At 54.5% G+C, this 16,925-nt stretch overlaps 1 protein-coding gene across 2 annotated transcripts in view; it reads left to right on the forward strand.

The window, feature by feature from the left end:
- Nucleotides 1-16,925, forward strand: part of MACROD1 (mono-ADP ribosylhydrolase 1) — a 217,889-nt gene that overhangs the window by 14,006 nt on the left and 186,958 nt on the right. For both annotated transcript variants that reach the window (XM_043971023.1, XM_043971024.1), the window contains exons 2-3: nt 1,763-1,864; nt 2,664-2,780. In XM_043971023.1, the coding sequence (XP_043826958.1) occupies nt 1,763-1,864; nt 2,664-2,780 (219 nt within the window). The remainder of the gene's footprint in view (nt 1-1,762; nt 1,865-2,663; nt 2,781-16,925) is intronic.

Below are 16,925 nucleotides of genomic sequence, written 5' to 3' on the forward strand. Positions count from 1 at the left end.
TATTATATGGGGGCGGCTAGGTGACGCAGTGGATAAAGTACTAGCCCTGGAGTCAGGAGGACCTGAGTTCAAATCTGGCCTCAGACACTTGACACTTACTAGCTGTGTGACCCTGGGCAAGTCACTTAACCCCCATTGCCCTGCAAAACAAACATAATATTATATGACTGTGTTTTATTGTAATTATTTAACTTTGTAGTCTTATATACATCTATACACCTTATTCTGAGGAGGGGCCCATGCTCCTCTGCCTTAGAGGATGGACTTGCCCAGGGTCACCCAGACAGGCCTAGTCAGAGGCAGGCCTGGATCCTGACCGGGAGGCCAACCTCCCAAGCCCTGGTTTGGCCACACTCTGGGTGCCCTCCTGATGAGGGTGCGCACCCCTGCCCTGTCTCGGGCGGGGAGAGAGTGAGTGGGCGGAGGCATCTAGCAGCTTTGACTGCAGGAAGGAAGGGGTTTTGATATTTAAAAGCTCCTTTATTTTTTGTTTTTAATTTATAACACCATAGCGTCATATGCAGCATGTATGGGAAATGAATTTACATTACGTGTGGAAAACGAAATCTCGCGAAGGGAAACGATAAAGGAAAACTCATTTTGAGAAGGTTCTTACAGCCGGTGACTTCTGGCGCACCCCGTGTGCACGTGGACAGAGGCAGAGAGCCGCTCCTGGGAACATGGGGGCCAAGGGCTTGGACCAGGGGTCCCCACCTGTGAGGGCCAGGCCAAGTCTTTCTTTCCGTGGCCTTGGTGGGTGGGGCTCGTGGGCCCTGAAGTCAGCTTCACCTCCAGCTCTAACCATAGCCTTCCCTGGGCCTTTGGCTGGAGATCTCAGGCCCGAGGAGGCCATGCGGGGCCTGGGTCGGCCTCCAGGTGGTGCCCTTGAGCCGCTTATCTTGGCCGCTCCAGCCCACCTGCTGAGCTCGGCCTTGTGCCATTTTCTACAGTGCTTTCGAAGGTCAGCCCTGGGAGCCACCACGCAGGCCGCCAGGCCCAGCTCCCGGGCCTCTCTGGTCGGACTTGTCTCCCCTTTTGGTGGCGAGTCTGTACAAGCCAAAGGGGCAGCAAGGAAGGGATGGTGGGCAGGGAGAATGGGCAGAGGGAGGAGGGCTGTTTGGGTTTGAGGCATTGGGGGCAATGTCCCAAGATGGTTGGACGTCAGAGCTACAGCTGGGCGGTCGCCCAAGGCCATCTGGTCCGATCCCTTCATTTTACAGATAGGGAAACTGAGGCACATCGGGTTCCCAGGGCAAGGACTGGAAAGCACTGGTTAGGTGATCAGGGGGGTGGGCTCTTCCCCTTTGCCGGGGAGGGATACCGTATTTGGGCAGCCCCTCCCTGGTCCCTGCAGAGGAAGGAGTGGAAATGAGGGTCAGATCTTAAAAATCTCCTGTTCCAGCCCTTCATTTTACATGTGAAGAAATTGAGTGCCAGAGAAGGGAAGCACCTTGCCCAGGACTGTAGATTGACAGAGGCAAGATTCAAACCCAGGTCCTCTGCGGTTCTTCCTACACTGTCTCGCTGCCTGTTTCTCAGCACATCTGGCCGGCTGGCATCAGGCTTGCCTGGAGTGTAGGACTTGGGAAGACGCTCAGTGGCTGGGTGACCCTGGGCAAGTCACTGGACCGGCGTGCCTCAGTTTCTTTATCTGTCCAGAGCGGTGACTGTGACACAAAGCGCCTCGCAGGCTCCAAGGTGGCTGCGGAGTCACCAGCCGCTGACACTGATTTCTCTGAATTCTTCCTCTTCTCTTCCGCAGCTTTTCTGAAGGGCCTGAGTGACAAGCAGAGGGAGGAGCATTACTTCTGCCGAGACTTTATCAAGCTGAAGAAAATACCCTCCTGGAAGGACTCGGCCAAAGGTAGGAGGCCTGGGGAGGGGCATCTCTGGAGCCTGGGGGGGGGGTGGGGATGAGCTGCAGCAGGCCCAGTGTCCGGAGGACGGGAATGGGACTCGGCAGCAGGCTCTGGGTCCCCCTTGAGTCGGCCTTGGCGGCCGCTGGACATAAGCTCACAGCCGCCCCTTTGTTCATACAGGCGTGCTTATTCAGGGCCTGCTGCGTGCTAGCCAGTGTGCTGGGTGCCAGGGACCGGGAGGGGACCTGGGCTTGGGATTCTGTTGATACAGGGAATTCCCAGGTACAGAAACTCCCTTGACTAGTGCATGGGGCCACCAAGAGTCTGAAACATGGAGAGGTTAAGTCTTTGCCCAGGGTCACCCCCAAGTGCCAGGCGCTCTGGCGGTCACCAGGGGACACAAGTGCAGAGAACTTGCCAAGAATTCCTTTTTGCATTACAGTCTGCGGGGGGGAGGCCAGAGGTCCCTGTGTATCCACCTGTAACAAGCTGAGTCCAAGTGTGTCCGAGGGGGCTTGGGGGAGGGAGTCAGGAGAAGATGGAGCTGGGGTTCCATCTGAAAGGAAGAGGGGTGGAGTGTGGACATCGGGGATTGGCCTGTCTGCTTGGGGCGGGGGGGGGTAAGTGCTCAGCCGTGCCCAGCACCAGAGCCGGGGGGTACAGGGAGAAAAAGGCCCCAGGCCTGCCCTCTGGGAGCCTACACTCTGCTGCCATTGGGGAATGTGGCTGGAGCACCTCTAGCCGTTGTAGAGGCAGGGGTCGGGCCGAGGGCTGCCTGGCCATGGCCTTCGATGACTCTTTCAGGGGCCGGTGGCAAGGAGGACGAGCCCGAATACAAGAAGGACAAGACCCTGAATGAGAAAATCTCGCTCTTCCGTGGAGACATCACCAAACTGGAGGTGGACGCCATTGTGAACGCGGGTGAGTACGTGGTGTCCTGGTGTTCCGCTTGTGGTGCCATGTCGGACGACGTCGTCATTACCCAGGGTGGGAGAGGTCTCTTGGACCCCCCAGCGCTCACCTCCTAGCTCCAGTCCAGGCCCATCCTCGTCCCTGGACTCTCCAGGGCTGTGTTGGGGGCGTAAGATGCGGTTCTGTGGATGGTGGCGTTGTGCTAGCCAAGGGGGAACGGCAGAGTTGGCAGCCCCTGCCAGGGAGGGAGAAGCTGGGCTGCAGGTTGTCTCAGACCTCCCACGGGATGCCCCTCTCTTCTCCTTCTGACCCCGGGCCCACCCTGAAGACCTTTCTCTTGGCCTGGGCAGTGTTTAAGCCAAAGGCTCCAAATGCGGGGTGTTGTTGGGGCAGGTTTTCAGATGCCTGGTCGGATGGGGCCTTGGTGATCGGAGGGGGGGGGGCTCTCTTTTCTTTTGCTGGAGAGGGATTCGGGCAAGGAGCAGAAACAGCAGCTCCTTCCTGGTCCCAGGTCCCTGCAGGGCATCAGCGGCAACTGGCCAGGCAGCCCTTGGTCAGTTTGAGGGGCAGGGCTACAAAGTGCCACCAACCGAGAGGAGAGAGAAGGAAGGGCAGGGACAGCCTTCATGGGCGCCTCACTGGAGGCTGCCCTTGGTCCCAGGCATCCTGGTGTGCCCGGCCGGAGGTCTGTGATGCCGCTCCTCTGGTGTCTGTGATCACAGGACGAAGGGGTGGGGGCCCTTGGTGGCAGAGCCCCCTCCCGCCCCACCCACAGGAGGCTGGGGGGCTTGGAACTGGTCTCTGCAGACTCTTCTGGGCAGGGTGAGAAAGCTGGCCCCGCCCTTTGCCAGGCTCATCAGAAGTGGGGCCCTTGGCAGCCCCTTTCCCGGGGGGCTGGCACCTCTGGCCGTCCCGCCTATGCCAGGGACCTGTCTGGGCTTCAGGTGGGTGGCAGGGGCTGTGGGGGCCTGGCCATCTCCTCCCGAGTGTCTTCCCTGTGCCAGCCGAGGCATCCTCTGTCAGCCGTCTCACCCACCAGCGGCTCCGTCCTCACCTCTCGATGGCGCAGTTCTTCCTCCCTTATGTCTGGGAAGTAGCTGCCGCGTCTGCCCTGTATTGCTGCGTTCCCTGAAGGAGCAGTGGAGTCCCAGAGGCCTGGCCCCTCCTTTTACAGAGGAGGGAATGGTACTAAAGCATCAGGGGTGGGATTTGAACCTGGGACCTCAGACTGCGGCACTGCCACAGACCCTGAGGTGCTGTGAAGAATGGTTGAGTCAGAGGATCTGAGTTCAAATCTTACCTCTGCCTACTTACTACCTGGGTAACCTTAGGCCGTCGCTCCACCTCCATGGGCCTCAGTTTCCTCTTCTGTAAAGTGAGGGGCTTAGACTAGTTGGCCCTGATGTGCTTTCTGGCTCTAACTCCATGTGACTATTATAACGGGTCCTGCTTTAATGCCTCCTCTTCCCTCTCTCTTCTGAGGGGCCCTGGCCATTACCAGACCAGACTTGGACAGTTGGGAAGCAGGTGGGGACAGAAATCCCAAGAGAACTTGGGTAAAACTGGACAGGCCGGGGGTCAGCTAACTCGATCCACGGCTTCCTGAGCTTCTGGGTTCTAGGCTGAGCCCCTGGGGGAGGTGGGAGCCCTTCGGAGGGCTTGGGGACCACTCACAGGGAGTTTTCTCTGGGTCCTGGGGCTGGCTCAAGCTCAGGGTCCAGTTCAACCCCTTGCGCAGCCTCCCACCAGGGGGCGCCAGAGCTCAGCGTTGCCGGCGGCCTCGTTAACTCCCCAGCCAATAAATCAGCCTGTTTATTAGTGAAATAAACGTCTTAAGTAACAAGGGGCTTTTGCCGGAGCTCCATAAATCTGATTCTGTGCCTCATGAAACCCATATGTGCTTAATTCATATGTAAAGTTTCAAGCAGGAATATCACACGCTTGCCCATTAAATTCTATTTGACTTGGTGGTATTCATGAGCCATGAATAACGGGCTTCTTCAGTGATGGCCAGAAAAGGAAGGAAAGGGAAAAGGACAAAGGACAGCGATCTCTGATGCTCGGGGGTTTTAAAGTGAGGGGTCAGGGCTTGGATTTTGGCCCGCACTGAGTGACCAGGGTTTACTGAGGGCAGCTGGGGTCCCCAGACTCTTTTTTCTCATTATCTTATCACCTACTGCGGGGCCAGAGAGGCAGCAGAGCCCCAGATGTCCCCCAGGTACCCCAAGTCCTCTTCCCAGCAGTCCCTCCTGTTGCCTGCCTCTAACCCACTAAACAATGCCAGGGCTGAGGACGGGGAGAGCAGGGACGAGGGATTCTGTGGCTCTCATCAGCAGGAGCTCAGAAGGGGTGGTGAATTCCCTTTCTTTCCTTAATTTTAAGTTAATTGATTGACTTTATTTTAAACACTTGTGCCACCACAGGTAGATTCTCTCCACTTACAGTATAGAAATGTGCCCATTTTCCTGTAGCCCCTCTGACATTTGGCAGTTTCTTAGCATTTAACGACACAGGTGAGAATCTAGAACTCCTGGGAGGGTGAATAGTTAAGAGGGCTATTGAGCTTCTAAAAAAGCCCCACAAAATAGGTTCCCCAGAATTAATCCTGGGCAACAGAAGAGAGGGATGTTGTCTTTTATATGCATTCTTTTTTTTTTTTTTTTTTGGTGAGGCAATTGGGGTTAAGTGACTTGCCCAGGGTCACACAGCTAGCAAGTGTCAAGGGTCTGAGGCCGGATTTGAACTCACTCCTGACTCCAGGGCTCTATCCACTGCGCCACCTAGCTGCCCCTGAGGGATGTTGTCTTTTAACCTCCATCTTTGGAGTGCACCAGGGTCCTCACTGCCTCTTGTTGCCCTGACGACACCATTGGCGCAGTCCCCGTGTCTGTTATTCTCCCGGTTCTGCTTTCTTCCGTCTGTATCAGTTCAGAGAACTCTTCCTGTGCCTCTCTGAATTCTTTCACCTCTGCCATTCGTTCCCTAGCACAGTCATCTCCCGTGCCTTTCTTTTTCCCGACTTTCCGGATACAGGGATCTCCAGCCTGTTGGTGGTCCCAGGATGCTCCCCCCTCTGCTGGGGCTCTGTGTCCTTCCTTGGGTTCAGAGGAGAGGGGCTGGTGATCTGGCTGCCCCCAGCCTCTCCCCTCTGCTGTTCTGCTATCGCACTGGTGGCTGAGACGGGCTCCCTTCCTGACCCCCTTCCTCCCTGCCTCTTTCCCTCATTCTGGTGCAAATGCGAGGACGTGTCCCTGGCACGGAGCCCACTGTGTTCTTGGCTCCTCCTTTCCTTGCACTGGAAGCCACCTTGGAACCAGCCTTAGGCTGGCCCTGCCTTTGTGAGCCCAGGCCAAGCTTGGGGCCTTGCCCACAGTAGGTGCTTAATGATGGGTTTCTGGGAGCGTGTGTCTAGCGGCTTCCCCTCTGTGCCAGGCCCAGCCCTTCGCAATGGGTGCCGTTGGTGTTCCTGTTTAACAGTTGGCAGTCTAGAGGCTGGAGGCCTGGGCCGTATGGACAGGGTGGGGATCACTGGATGTGGGGGAGCAGGGCTGGATCAGAAGGTTGGGGAAGGCGGGCTGGCTGGTTGTTTTGGGGGGGGCAGGTAGAGACTGATCTGGGCCCCCCCTTCCCATTGCCTCTCCCCCTCCTCGCTCCAGAAGGCGGTGGTCCCCTGAAGGAGTCCTCCTGCCCACCACAGCCTCAGTCTGGGCTTCTGGAGCACCGTGGGCTTCCACCATCTGTGCTGGACATGGCTCGTGACCACTGGGGCACACAACATCGGTCTTAATTAAATTAAGCTGCCAAGCTGATGAGACGAGAAAGGAAACCCCAGCGCAGGCCCCTAAGTTTGAGGGAGAGGTGTTGTGCCAGGGTGGGCGGTGCCGGGGAGCTCTGGGCTTGGGAACAGGTAGCTCATGATTGGAACAGGGCCGTGCTTGGCTGTGGTTAACCCGGGGCCATCCATCATCTTGTCCGGCTGCTCCCCCCAGGGGTGTGGCAGGCAGAGGGAAGGGAGACTCTGGGGTCTGCGTGCAGGGCTCCACCATTAGCCTGCGTTTCCCCCTCTCTGCTCTGTGCCGTGACCTTGGATAGGTCACTTATTCTCTTTGGGCTTCTGGCTTCTAGAAATGATTGCCGTGTCTATCCTTTGCTGGGCCCTGGTGTGGAGAAGGCCTCTGGTCATTGGCTGGCTTGGAGGACTTGCTGCCCCAGGCTGGGGCCAGAGATCAGCATATGGGAGAGAAATAACTCTGGCAGCCTAGTGGAGCTGAATCAATACTAGACTTGGGGCCACAAGGCATGGGTTCGAATCCCAACTCTGAACCGTAGCCTTTTCAGGCCTCGGTTTCTTCATCCGTGAAATGGGAGAGTTAGATGAGGTGGTCACCTGAGGTCCTTTGGAGCTGTAGAGCTCCGACTTGCACTGAGCCTCACAGCCAGAGAGGGTAGGGGTGGGATTTGAACCCGGGTCTTCCTGACTTCCAGTCCACGACCCTAGCTGCTTCCACATGTTTCCTGGGGGAAACTGGGGCCTGGAGAGGAGAGGTTATCTGTCCAAGGTGACACGGCCCATAAAAGGTGATGTTGAGTGGCTTCCACTTGGCCCACAGGATGAGCTAAATTTTAGGAAGATTATTTAAAAGGGGACCTGGAATAGAGACAGGAAAAAAAACCCTTTGATGCTATCACCCAAACCAACCTTTCATCTTCCCTGCCTTCTGCTGCTCCCCAGAACTTGGGCTGATGATAGAGGAGTAATCAGGGAGGGTGCTCCCTTCCCTGCAGATGTGGGGCATCTGTGGCTGTCAGTGCCATCCCGGTGGGGGGGTCCTGGGTCGATGATGAGGGATCCTGAGGGCCCTGCTCAATGTGAATACAGGGTGGGGTGTGAATGGAGGTGGGGGAGGGGGGAGCGTGGCGAGATGGCAGGGGAGGGGGGAGCGAGGTGAGACTACAAGGATGATAAGCCTCGTGGGAGGTGTGCTGGTGCTAAGCTGTCCCCGTAAATCGTTTTATCTGTCATTTCCCATTTGAATTTGTTTTCTGATGCTTGCCACTAGCTGGACCAGCAAAGATCTTTCCGTCAGGTGGGTGGGGAGGGGTGCTGCTCCTGTCTGAGCTCAGCTGGGAGGAAGGGGGCCCACTGGCTCAGCAGGAGTTTGCAAGGCAGAGAGAACTAGTTAGCAAAGCAAGAGATGGAGCGTGGCAGCATCCTGTCTTCTGCCTTGGAAAACAAGGAAAGCCCTGTGGCCCAGGGCACATTGTGGCTAAAGGGAGAGATGTTGTCACTCTTCCTGGAAGATGAGGGGGCATGTGTGAGTGAGTGAGAGAGAGAGAGAGAGAGAGAGAGAGAGAGAGAGAGAGAGAATGTGGTCATGGCCATCGACGGATTTCCATCTGTACTGTTTGAGGGGATAGTGACATCTATGAGATCCCCAATCCATAACAGTCTTGGGGTGTGGCTGTGAAGGGGAGGAGGGAGAGATGGAGGGGGGGAGGAAGAGAAAGAGAGAGAAATAGAGAGGGAGGGAGGGAGAGAGTATCTCTTTACCCTTGCCTTGCCTTTTTTTCCTGAAATATTAGGCTACTAGGGTGGCTGGCCTCCCTCTTTGTTATTTCCCCCTCAGCTAGGTGGCTCAGTGGATAAAGCACCGGCCCTGGATTCAGGAGGACCTGAGTTCAAATCCAGCCTCAGACACTTACTAGCTGTGTGACCCTGGGCAAGTCACTTAACCCCCATTGCCTCACCTATATATAGACACACCACCGTGCGCAAGACAAGAGAAATGGTAGTCTGTGGACAGTGGATCCCCCTGAGGTAGCAGGTAGTTCCCCATCACTGGAATCTGCAGGTGAAGTTGGAGTGACAGTTTGTCAGGGAAATCGTCTTGCTGAGATTTGGGTTAGACTAACATTTCTTCTGACTGAGATTTTGCTATTCTGATTCTGTGAGAGAGAAGGATGATTGGTTTGTGTGGTTGGCAGGACCTGACTATTTGGGTCATTTGGGACACCCAGGTATTTGTTTCTTGGCTGCCATGCGTTCTTCCCCAAGATAGTCTGGCTAAGAGTTGTTTTTTTTTTTTCCGGTAAGGCAATTGGGGTTAAGTGACTTGCCCAGGGTCACACAGCTAGTAAGTGTCTGGCTAAGAGCTTTAATGTGAGTAGTTGGAGTACTTCCCCTTCCATTCTGCAGATGAAGGAGTGGGCCTATTCTTGTACAGGTGTGCCTCCCTGTGAGGGAGGAAGCATCATGTGATGGAGAGAGGACTGAACTTGATGCCAGAAGACTCAAAAGACCTGGCTTTGAGTCCTGACTTTTTTATTTACCAGCTGTGAGATCTTGGGAAAGTCCCACCTGGGTCTCATTTTCCTTCTCTAAAATTAGAGAATTGGATTACACGATTCTCAAAGAGACTGGTCCTACTTGAAATCATATTGTTTTCTTTTCTCCTCTTTCAGTCAATCAATTAAGAATGTATTTAGTAAAAAAAAAAAAAAAGAATGTATTTAGTGTCTACCACATTCCTGGCCCTGTAGTGTGTGCTAGGGATAGAATGGGAAATGTAAAGCTAGCTCAGCTTTCAAGGAGCCATTTTCCTTTTGGAAACTGACCATCCTTTCCTTTTTTCCCCCTCTCACTTTTTATTTATTTATTTATTTATTTATTTATTTATTTATTTATTTAATTTCTTTCTTTCTTTCTTTCTTTCTTTCTTTCTTTCTTTATATATATATATATATATATATAGTGAGGCAATTGGGGTTAAGTGACTTGCCCAGGGTCACACAGCTAGTAAGTGTTAAATGTCTGAGGTCAGATTTGAACTCAGGTACTCCTGAATCCAGGGCCAGTGCTCTATCCACTGTGCCACCTAGCTGCCCCTATTTATTTATTTTTAAAGTAACAAACATTTTTATTTATATTTTATTTATAGTTTTGGGTTCCAATTTTTATCCCTCTCTCCCCATCCCCCCTCCCTGAGATGGTAAGCAATCAGATGTAGGTATACATGTACAGTTATGTAAGACATTACCATAGGGGGCAGCTAGGTGGAGCAGTGGATAAAGTACTGGCCCTGAATTCAGGAGGACCTGAGTTCAAATTCAGCCTCAGACACTTGACACTTAATAGCTGTGTGACCCTGGGCAAGTCACTTAACCCTCATTGCCCGGCAAAAAAATAAAAATAAAATAAAAAAAGACATTACTATATTTCGTACAAGAAAACTCGAATGAAAAAAGTGAAAAATAGCATGTTTCAGTCTGTTCCATCAATATCAGTTCTTTCTCTGGAGGTGGATAGTATGTTTTATCAACAGTCCTTTGGGATTGCCTTGGATTATTGTATTGCTGAGAATAGTCAAGTCATTCACAGTTCTTCATCAGACAGTATGGCTGTCTCTGTGCACAGAGTTCTCCTGGTTCTGCTCACTTCACTAGACATCAGTTCATACAAGTCTTTCCAGGCTTTCTGAAGTCATCCTGCTTCTGACCATCCCTCCCCTGGGCCTTCACACTTTATTGTCTCATCCTTTAGTAAGGACTCACAGTGTGCCAGGTCATGTGCTAGCTTATAGGGTCACCAGGATGAAATGAAACAGACTGGCCCTCCCTGCTCTCATTTTAGTCTGTGTGAACATTCCTTCCACCGATGCAGATTGCAGCTTGTCTACACCTTGGCACCTTGTAATTCTTGTCCCAAGTCCTGCCATCCTTCCTTGGTGGAGGATCCACCCAGTGTTCTGGAAGCTTTTCTCTAAGTCTTTGGTTATTCTCTGGGAACCAGCATAACACTCGGTGGGCTGTGGGTCAGCCCTCGCTTGCATGTTTCTTGATGGACGTCCTTTATGCAAAGCTTTGCTGATAAAGCGCTACACATTCCTTATGCCCACTGTGAATCTTTCCAGGAACCCTTGGGTCACCCACGATTTTGAGTCTTGATTCACAGCTATCTGATATCCCTGGCAAAATATTGGTGTTAAAAAGATGGTGGTTTGGAACTCAAAATCTTACAAAAACAAATGGTGAAAATTGTCTTTACATGTAACTGGGAAAAAATAAAATACTATTAAGATTGAGAAAGAAAAAAGATGGTAGATGAAATACTGACTAATCTGGCAGTCTTTAGAATAGATTTAGGGGGGAACAGCTAGGTGGCGCAGTGGATAAAGCACCGGCCCTGGATTCAGGAGGACCTGAGTTCAAGTCTGGCCTGACACTTGACACTTACTAGCTGTGTGACCCTGGGCAAGTCACTTAACCCCCATCGCCCTGCCAAAAAGACTAGATTTAGGGACTCTTAAGAATGTTTTGAAGAGGCTATGGTGCAGTTTGCTGCTAAGCAGAAGGGAAGGGCTTTGAATGTCAAAAAGGATTTTTCTATTTGATCTTGGGGGTGGTAGAGAGCCACTGGAATTTATCGAGTGAGGGGATGCTGTGTTTGGAGCCGGGCTTTAGGAAGATCATTTTAGTAGCTGAATGGAAGATGGACTGGTGTGGGGAGAGCCTCGAGGCATGAGATGATGAGGGTCTGCACCAGGGGTGGCAGTGTATTGGAGAGATGCTGTAGGGGTGAAATTGATGGGCCATGGCACCATGTTGGATGTGGGGGCGGTGAGAGTGAGTGAGCAGTCCAGGGTGACTCCTAGGTTGGGAGCCTGAGGGGCTGAAGCCCCCCACGGTAGCAAGGAAGGCGGGAAGTGGGGAGCGTTTGGGGGAAGGTGACGAGTTCCTTTGGGGCACGTTGAGTTTCTGATGCCTACTGGGTATCCATTTCCAGATGTCAGAAAGGCGGTTGGAGATGTAAGATGGGAGGTCAGCAGAGAGGTTAGGCCTGGATAAGTAGATTTGAGAATCATCAGCAGAGGGAGGGTAATTAAATCCCTGGGAGCTGATGAGATCACCCAGTGAAATAAGGGAGGGAGGAGAGGAGAAGACCTAGGACAGAGTCCAGCTGGGTGGGATCTGTGTTGCTCTTACCTCCCTCAAGTTTCTCCGTCCTGTAGGGGGAGGGAGTTTTCTTTTTCCTTTACCAATGCAAAGAGGGAGCTGAACTGGGAGTCCTAGGACCTGAGTTCAAATCCTTGCTGCATGTGTGAACTTGGACAAGTCATTCTGCTCCTCTCTGGTCCTGTTTCTTGCTCTCTCAAATGAGGGGGTCGGCCTCAGTGGTCCAAGGCCCCTTTAGGAACTGGAGCAGGATCCTGTGAGGATAGGGATCAGCTGGGTTTGATTGTCCGGTTCCCTTCTGCTGCCTCACTCCGTGGATGAATCCCCCCCCCACTAACAGCCACCAGAGCCCTTAGCTTTCGTACATGTGCATCTCTGGTTCTCAATGGATGGGGGAAAATGAAATTGAACGTGCGCAAAAAGGGGCTAGGCCTGCTTTAGATGACATCAGGCTCCTTCCAGAGTTGGTATGGGCGAAGGCTCCCCCCACCCCAGGGTCACTCTTCAGGCCTGCAGGTCCCCCAGCATCGTCCTGCCTCATCGGAGCCATGGTGTGAGGGGTGTCAGCCACAGAGCCCCCTTAGCCGAGGAGCCTCTGGGAGGCCTTCACTGACGAGCGTCTCCCCGGAGTGATGAGGGAACTGTTAGTAACCCTCCGCCCTTGGGGCGGTCACCAGGCATTTATGATGCTCCCTCCTTTGTGCCCGGCACTGTGCTTACAACTGGGGATACAGAGACTCCCACGAACCTGTCCGTTACGTTCTTTTAGGAGAGACCCACATCCAAGTAGAATTGTGTACACTGGCCAGAGAGAGTATAGAGATTCCCAGATGGAGACATTTCTTCTCCCTGTGCAGGTTGGGGAAGGGGAAGGGAATAGACATTGATGTAGCACCTACTGTGTGCCTTATCTCATTTTATCCTCACAACAGCCCTGTGAGCAAACTGAAGCAGGGATTCAGTGACTTGGCCAGGGTCACTGCTCTGAGCCTCAGTCTTCTGATCTGAAAAGTGGGGAGCATGATGCCCGTGGTCCTCCCTTCCCAAGTTCACGACTGTGCCATCTGCACAGTGTCTTGCAAACCTTCCTGCTGCGTCAGTGGCTGTTGTTCCTGAGTCTGAGCAGCCCCCGGCGGGGGGTGAGGTGGGCTGGCTCCTCTCCTCTCTTGGGTTGTAATGGAAGCACTGGCTTGGCAGAGGATTTGAAGGCTGTAGATTTGGGAAACATCCCCTCCCTTTCTGGACAGGCAGGGGTGACATCAGCCTCCCCCTCCCTGGATGTGTAATTCAAGATGAAATTCAGCTTGTTTGCCCGTTCCGGGCAGGGCAGGGTGAGGCCGGGCTGTGTCTGGCATTTCTGACTTTCTGAAGGGGAGGGGAGTCCCAGGGGACTGGGGCAGGCAGGGGAGGCTGAGGAAGGGCTGCCGGGCTGCCTGTAACTGCTCTGTTTCTTGGAGGATGTTGGAGGGCTTGGGTTTCACCCTGTCAGGCCTGAGCCCAAGCCAGCCCATCCCATAGGGCTCCAGGCCCCTCTCCTCTGTCTTCTCTTCCCTCCTCTCCAGTGGGGGCCCCCAGGTTTCAGAAACTGCCCACAGAGCTCATTTATCTGTCCATCTGTCCATCATCTGTCTGACTGTCCTTCCCCCCATATCTTATCTCTCTGTCCATCCACACATATCTATTTGTCCATCCATCTATCCATCTCTCTGTCTATCCATCTGTTTCTCCCTCTGCCTTCTATCTTATTTAGCCATTCGTCCGTCTTGTCTGTCTATTTGTCCCTTCCCCTCTGTATCTTCTCTCTCTATCCATCCATACATATCTGTTTGTCCATCCATCTATCCATCTATTCATCTGTCTGTCCCTTTGCCTTCTATCTTATCTGTCCATCCATCTGTCCGTCCATCTACCCACCCACCCACTCGTCCATCCATCCAACCACCCGTCTGTCTATTTGTCCATCTGTCCATCCATCCATCCATCCCTCCGTCTCCCTGTCTAGCAGCTTCTTCCTCTTAAGCAGCCGATGGTGGCAGCTGCTGTTTACTATAATGGGCCAGACTTTCCCAGTGGTGACCGAGCTGTGGAGCCTTGATTAATAAGCAGGGAGAGGGGGTGCAGCTGTTGGGGTGATGGAAAGCTTTTAGCCCAAGCCATGGTCTAGGGAAAGAGCACAGGAGGGTGAAGGGCAGTGTGGAGCAGTGGCTGCAGTCCTCGCCTCAGAGTCTGGGAGACCTGGGTTCAAATCCCACCTCAGCCACTTAGTACCTATGCGACTGACCAAGTCCCTTCACCAGACTGGGCCTCGGTTTCCTCCTCTGTAAAAGCAGGGGGGACTGGACTCTACGGCCTTCCTCTGAGGGCTCTTCCAGCTCTAAGTCTATGGTCACTAATCTTTGCCAAGAAAATCCTGATTGGGGTCACAGAGTAGGACCCGACTGAAACGTTTGAACATGGGTTGGAGGCCACTAGGGGGCTCCATAAAGCACAGAGTGCCGCTGCCTGGAGTTAGAAAGACCCAAGTGCAGATCCAGCTGTGTGACCCTGGGCAGGTCACTTCACCCTGCTTGCCTCAGTTTCCTCAGCTGTAAAATATACTGGAGAAGGAAATGGCGAAACACTCCAGTGTTTCTGCCAGGAGAACTTCCAATGGGGTCACGACTGAGCAACAGAGGCATGACTGAATAACGTCTGTCTGTGTCAGTCAGTGAGCATTTATTAAGCCCCTGCTGCATGCCCAGGCCTGGGGCTGGTTTTGGGGGGATACAGGGAAAGGCAGAAACCAGTCCCTGCCCTTAAGGAGCACTGGGAGTCCAGTGAGGGAGACGGTACACAACCACCTGTGGACACATAGGACAGAGCGTCCCAAGAGCCTGGATAACCGAATTTAAAGCTGCCCTGAGACTTTTGGGACACCTCCATGTGGGGTCAGTTGGTGATAATCAGCAGAGGGAGGAGCCTCTTGTCAGAGGTGGGATGGCGGCTGAGGCTCAGAGGGAGCCAGGGCCGGGGCAGGAGAGGAGGGGGGGGGGGAGAGCGTGGCCACATGGTGCCCATCCACAATCAAGAGATGAGCACCTTGGGCTGGAGCCACCAGGAGGCTAGTGTCAGCCATCAACGAGCATGTGGGTGGAGTGGGTATAAAGGGCAGGAGAGGCCGGTTTTGAAGGGCTTCCACTCATTAAGCATTTATTAACCACTTACTGTGTGCAAGACAGTCAACAAACATTTGTTAAATGCCGACTGTGTGCCCAGCACTGAGCTGCCCGGGGGGATACAGAGGCAGAAGGGGAAGGGTCCTTGTCCTCATGGGGCTGATGTGCTGTGGGAGCAGGCCATCTGTGAGAAGTTGGGGGCGGGGCAGAGCCAAGCCTTGGGCCCAGCCTGGGGGAAGGGAGGGTGGGGGGAGTCAGGGTGTTTTCTTAGCCCCAGAGAGAAGGAGGGGGCCCAGGGTGGGTGGGGAGCTGCAGTGGGGAGCAGGGGCATGCTGGGAGGGGACTCAGATTGTTATTGTAGCTGCTCCTCACTTCTTCAAAGTAAGCCGATCCACTGCTAATTAAGCCTCTTGACACCCCCTGAGCCAGAGCCAGGCATCATTATCCCTGCTAACAGGGAGGGAGGGAGGGAGGGAATGCTCTCTCTTGGGGAGAGAGGAGTGCCTGGGGCCCAGGACTCTTGGGTTCTGGGCCCAACTTTGGGAAGGCAGCCCTGAGCCAGGGCGGGCAGGTGTTACGAGGCCCTTGAGGGGTGGGCCCACCTTGGCATTTCTGCTTCCTCGTCAGAGTCATGGAGGGGAACTGCTGGGAGGGCAGGCTGGAATTGGGGGCTCAGGAGTAGCTGCCTGCCCGCCAGGGTGAGGTCACCCTGCCCCCCCCAGGGTGAGGTCACCCTGCCCCCCCCAGGGTGAGGTCACCCTGCCCCCCCCCAGGGTGAGGTCACCCTGCCCCCCCCAGGGTGAGGTCACCCTGCCGCCCCCCAGGGTGTGGTCACCCTGCCGCCCCCCAGGGTGAGGTCACCCTGCCGCCCCCCAGGGTGAGGTCACCCTGCCGCCCCCCCAGGGTGAGGTCACCCTGCCGCCCCCCAGGGTGAGGTCACCCTGCCCCCCCCCAGGGTGAGGTCACCCTGCCCCCCCCCAGGGTGAGGTCACCCTGCCCCCCCCAGGGTGAGGTCACCCTGCCCCCCCCAGGGTGAGGTCACCCTGCCCCCCAGTGACGCTCATCCTGCCCCCCCTTAGGCTTATTGCGCCCCCCCCCCCCCGTGAGGCTCCCCCTACCCAGCTTCTCCCCCTTCCCCACATTCCCTTCCCTACCATTTCTCTCCTTCAGAGGTGTTCTCTCTCCTCCTCTGGCCATGTCAGGGTTAGGGAGCCCGGAGGCCGGTAGCTCCAGCATCTCGCTTTGCCTGTATGCTGGCTGCCTGCGGGGGGACACTGAGCACAGAGAGGCCACCTGGGGATTCTGGGGATTCTGTGTCTCCTGCAAGTGCCCCATGGTGGAAGGAGGGAGAGGAGAGGGGGCTGCCGCCCACCTCATCCCTTTGTGTCTTGGAGTCAGTGGAGAGAAGTATCAGGAAGATTATGTGACCCCCAGGGTGAAGGTTGTATCAGAGAGGTGGGGGTGTGTCAGGGAGGTGAGAAGTGGAGGCCTGAGCTGGTGTGTGTGGGAGCAGAGAGGAGGGGGTGAATAGGAGGAGGGATCTGGAGGGGCTCTGGGCTCCTCCCTGCCCAGGCCCCTCTTCACCCCGCCCACAGCTGCTGCTGTGGAGCAGATGAGCTGCTCCCATGGGGGAGGGAGACTTCTTGTCCTGATGCCATTTCCACTGGCATGGAAGGCAGGTCCAGCTGCCTGCTCCCATGCAGCTGAGTAATGGGCCTGGGGTCAGGGAAATCTGAGGTCAAATCTGGCCCTGCCATCCTGGACAAGTTACTGAACCTCATTCTGCCTCAGTTGGCTGTTCTGTAAAATGGGGCTCATGGACAGCACCTCTCCCAGGTCTGTTGTGAGGGTCAGATGAGATAATATCTGTAAATAGGTGCCTGGCACATAGTAGCTACTATCTAGATGCCAGCTATTGGGGGCAGCTAGGTAGTGCAGTGGATATAGTATGGGCCCTAGATTAAGGAGGACCTGAGTTCAAATCCAGCCTCAGACGCTTGACACTTACTAGCTGTGTGACCTTGGGAAAGTCACTTAACCCTCCCTG

This window comes from Dromiciops gliroides, chromosome 6, assembly GCF_019393635.1.
Source record: "Dromiciops gliroides isolate mDroGli1 chromosome 6, mDroGli1.pri, whole genome shotgun sequence".
NCBI classification, from domain to species: Eukaryota; Metazoa; Chordata; class Mammalia; order Microbiotheria; family Microbiotheriidae; genus Dromiciops; species Dromiciops gliroides.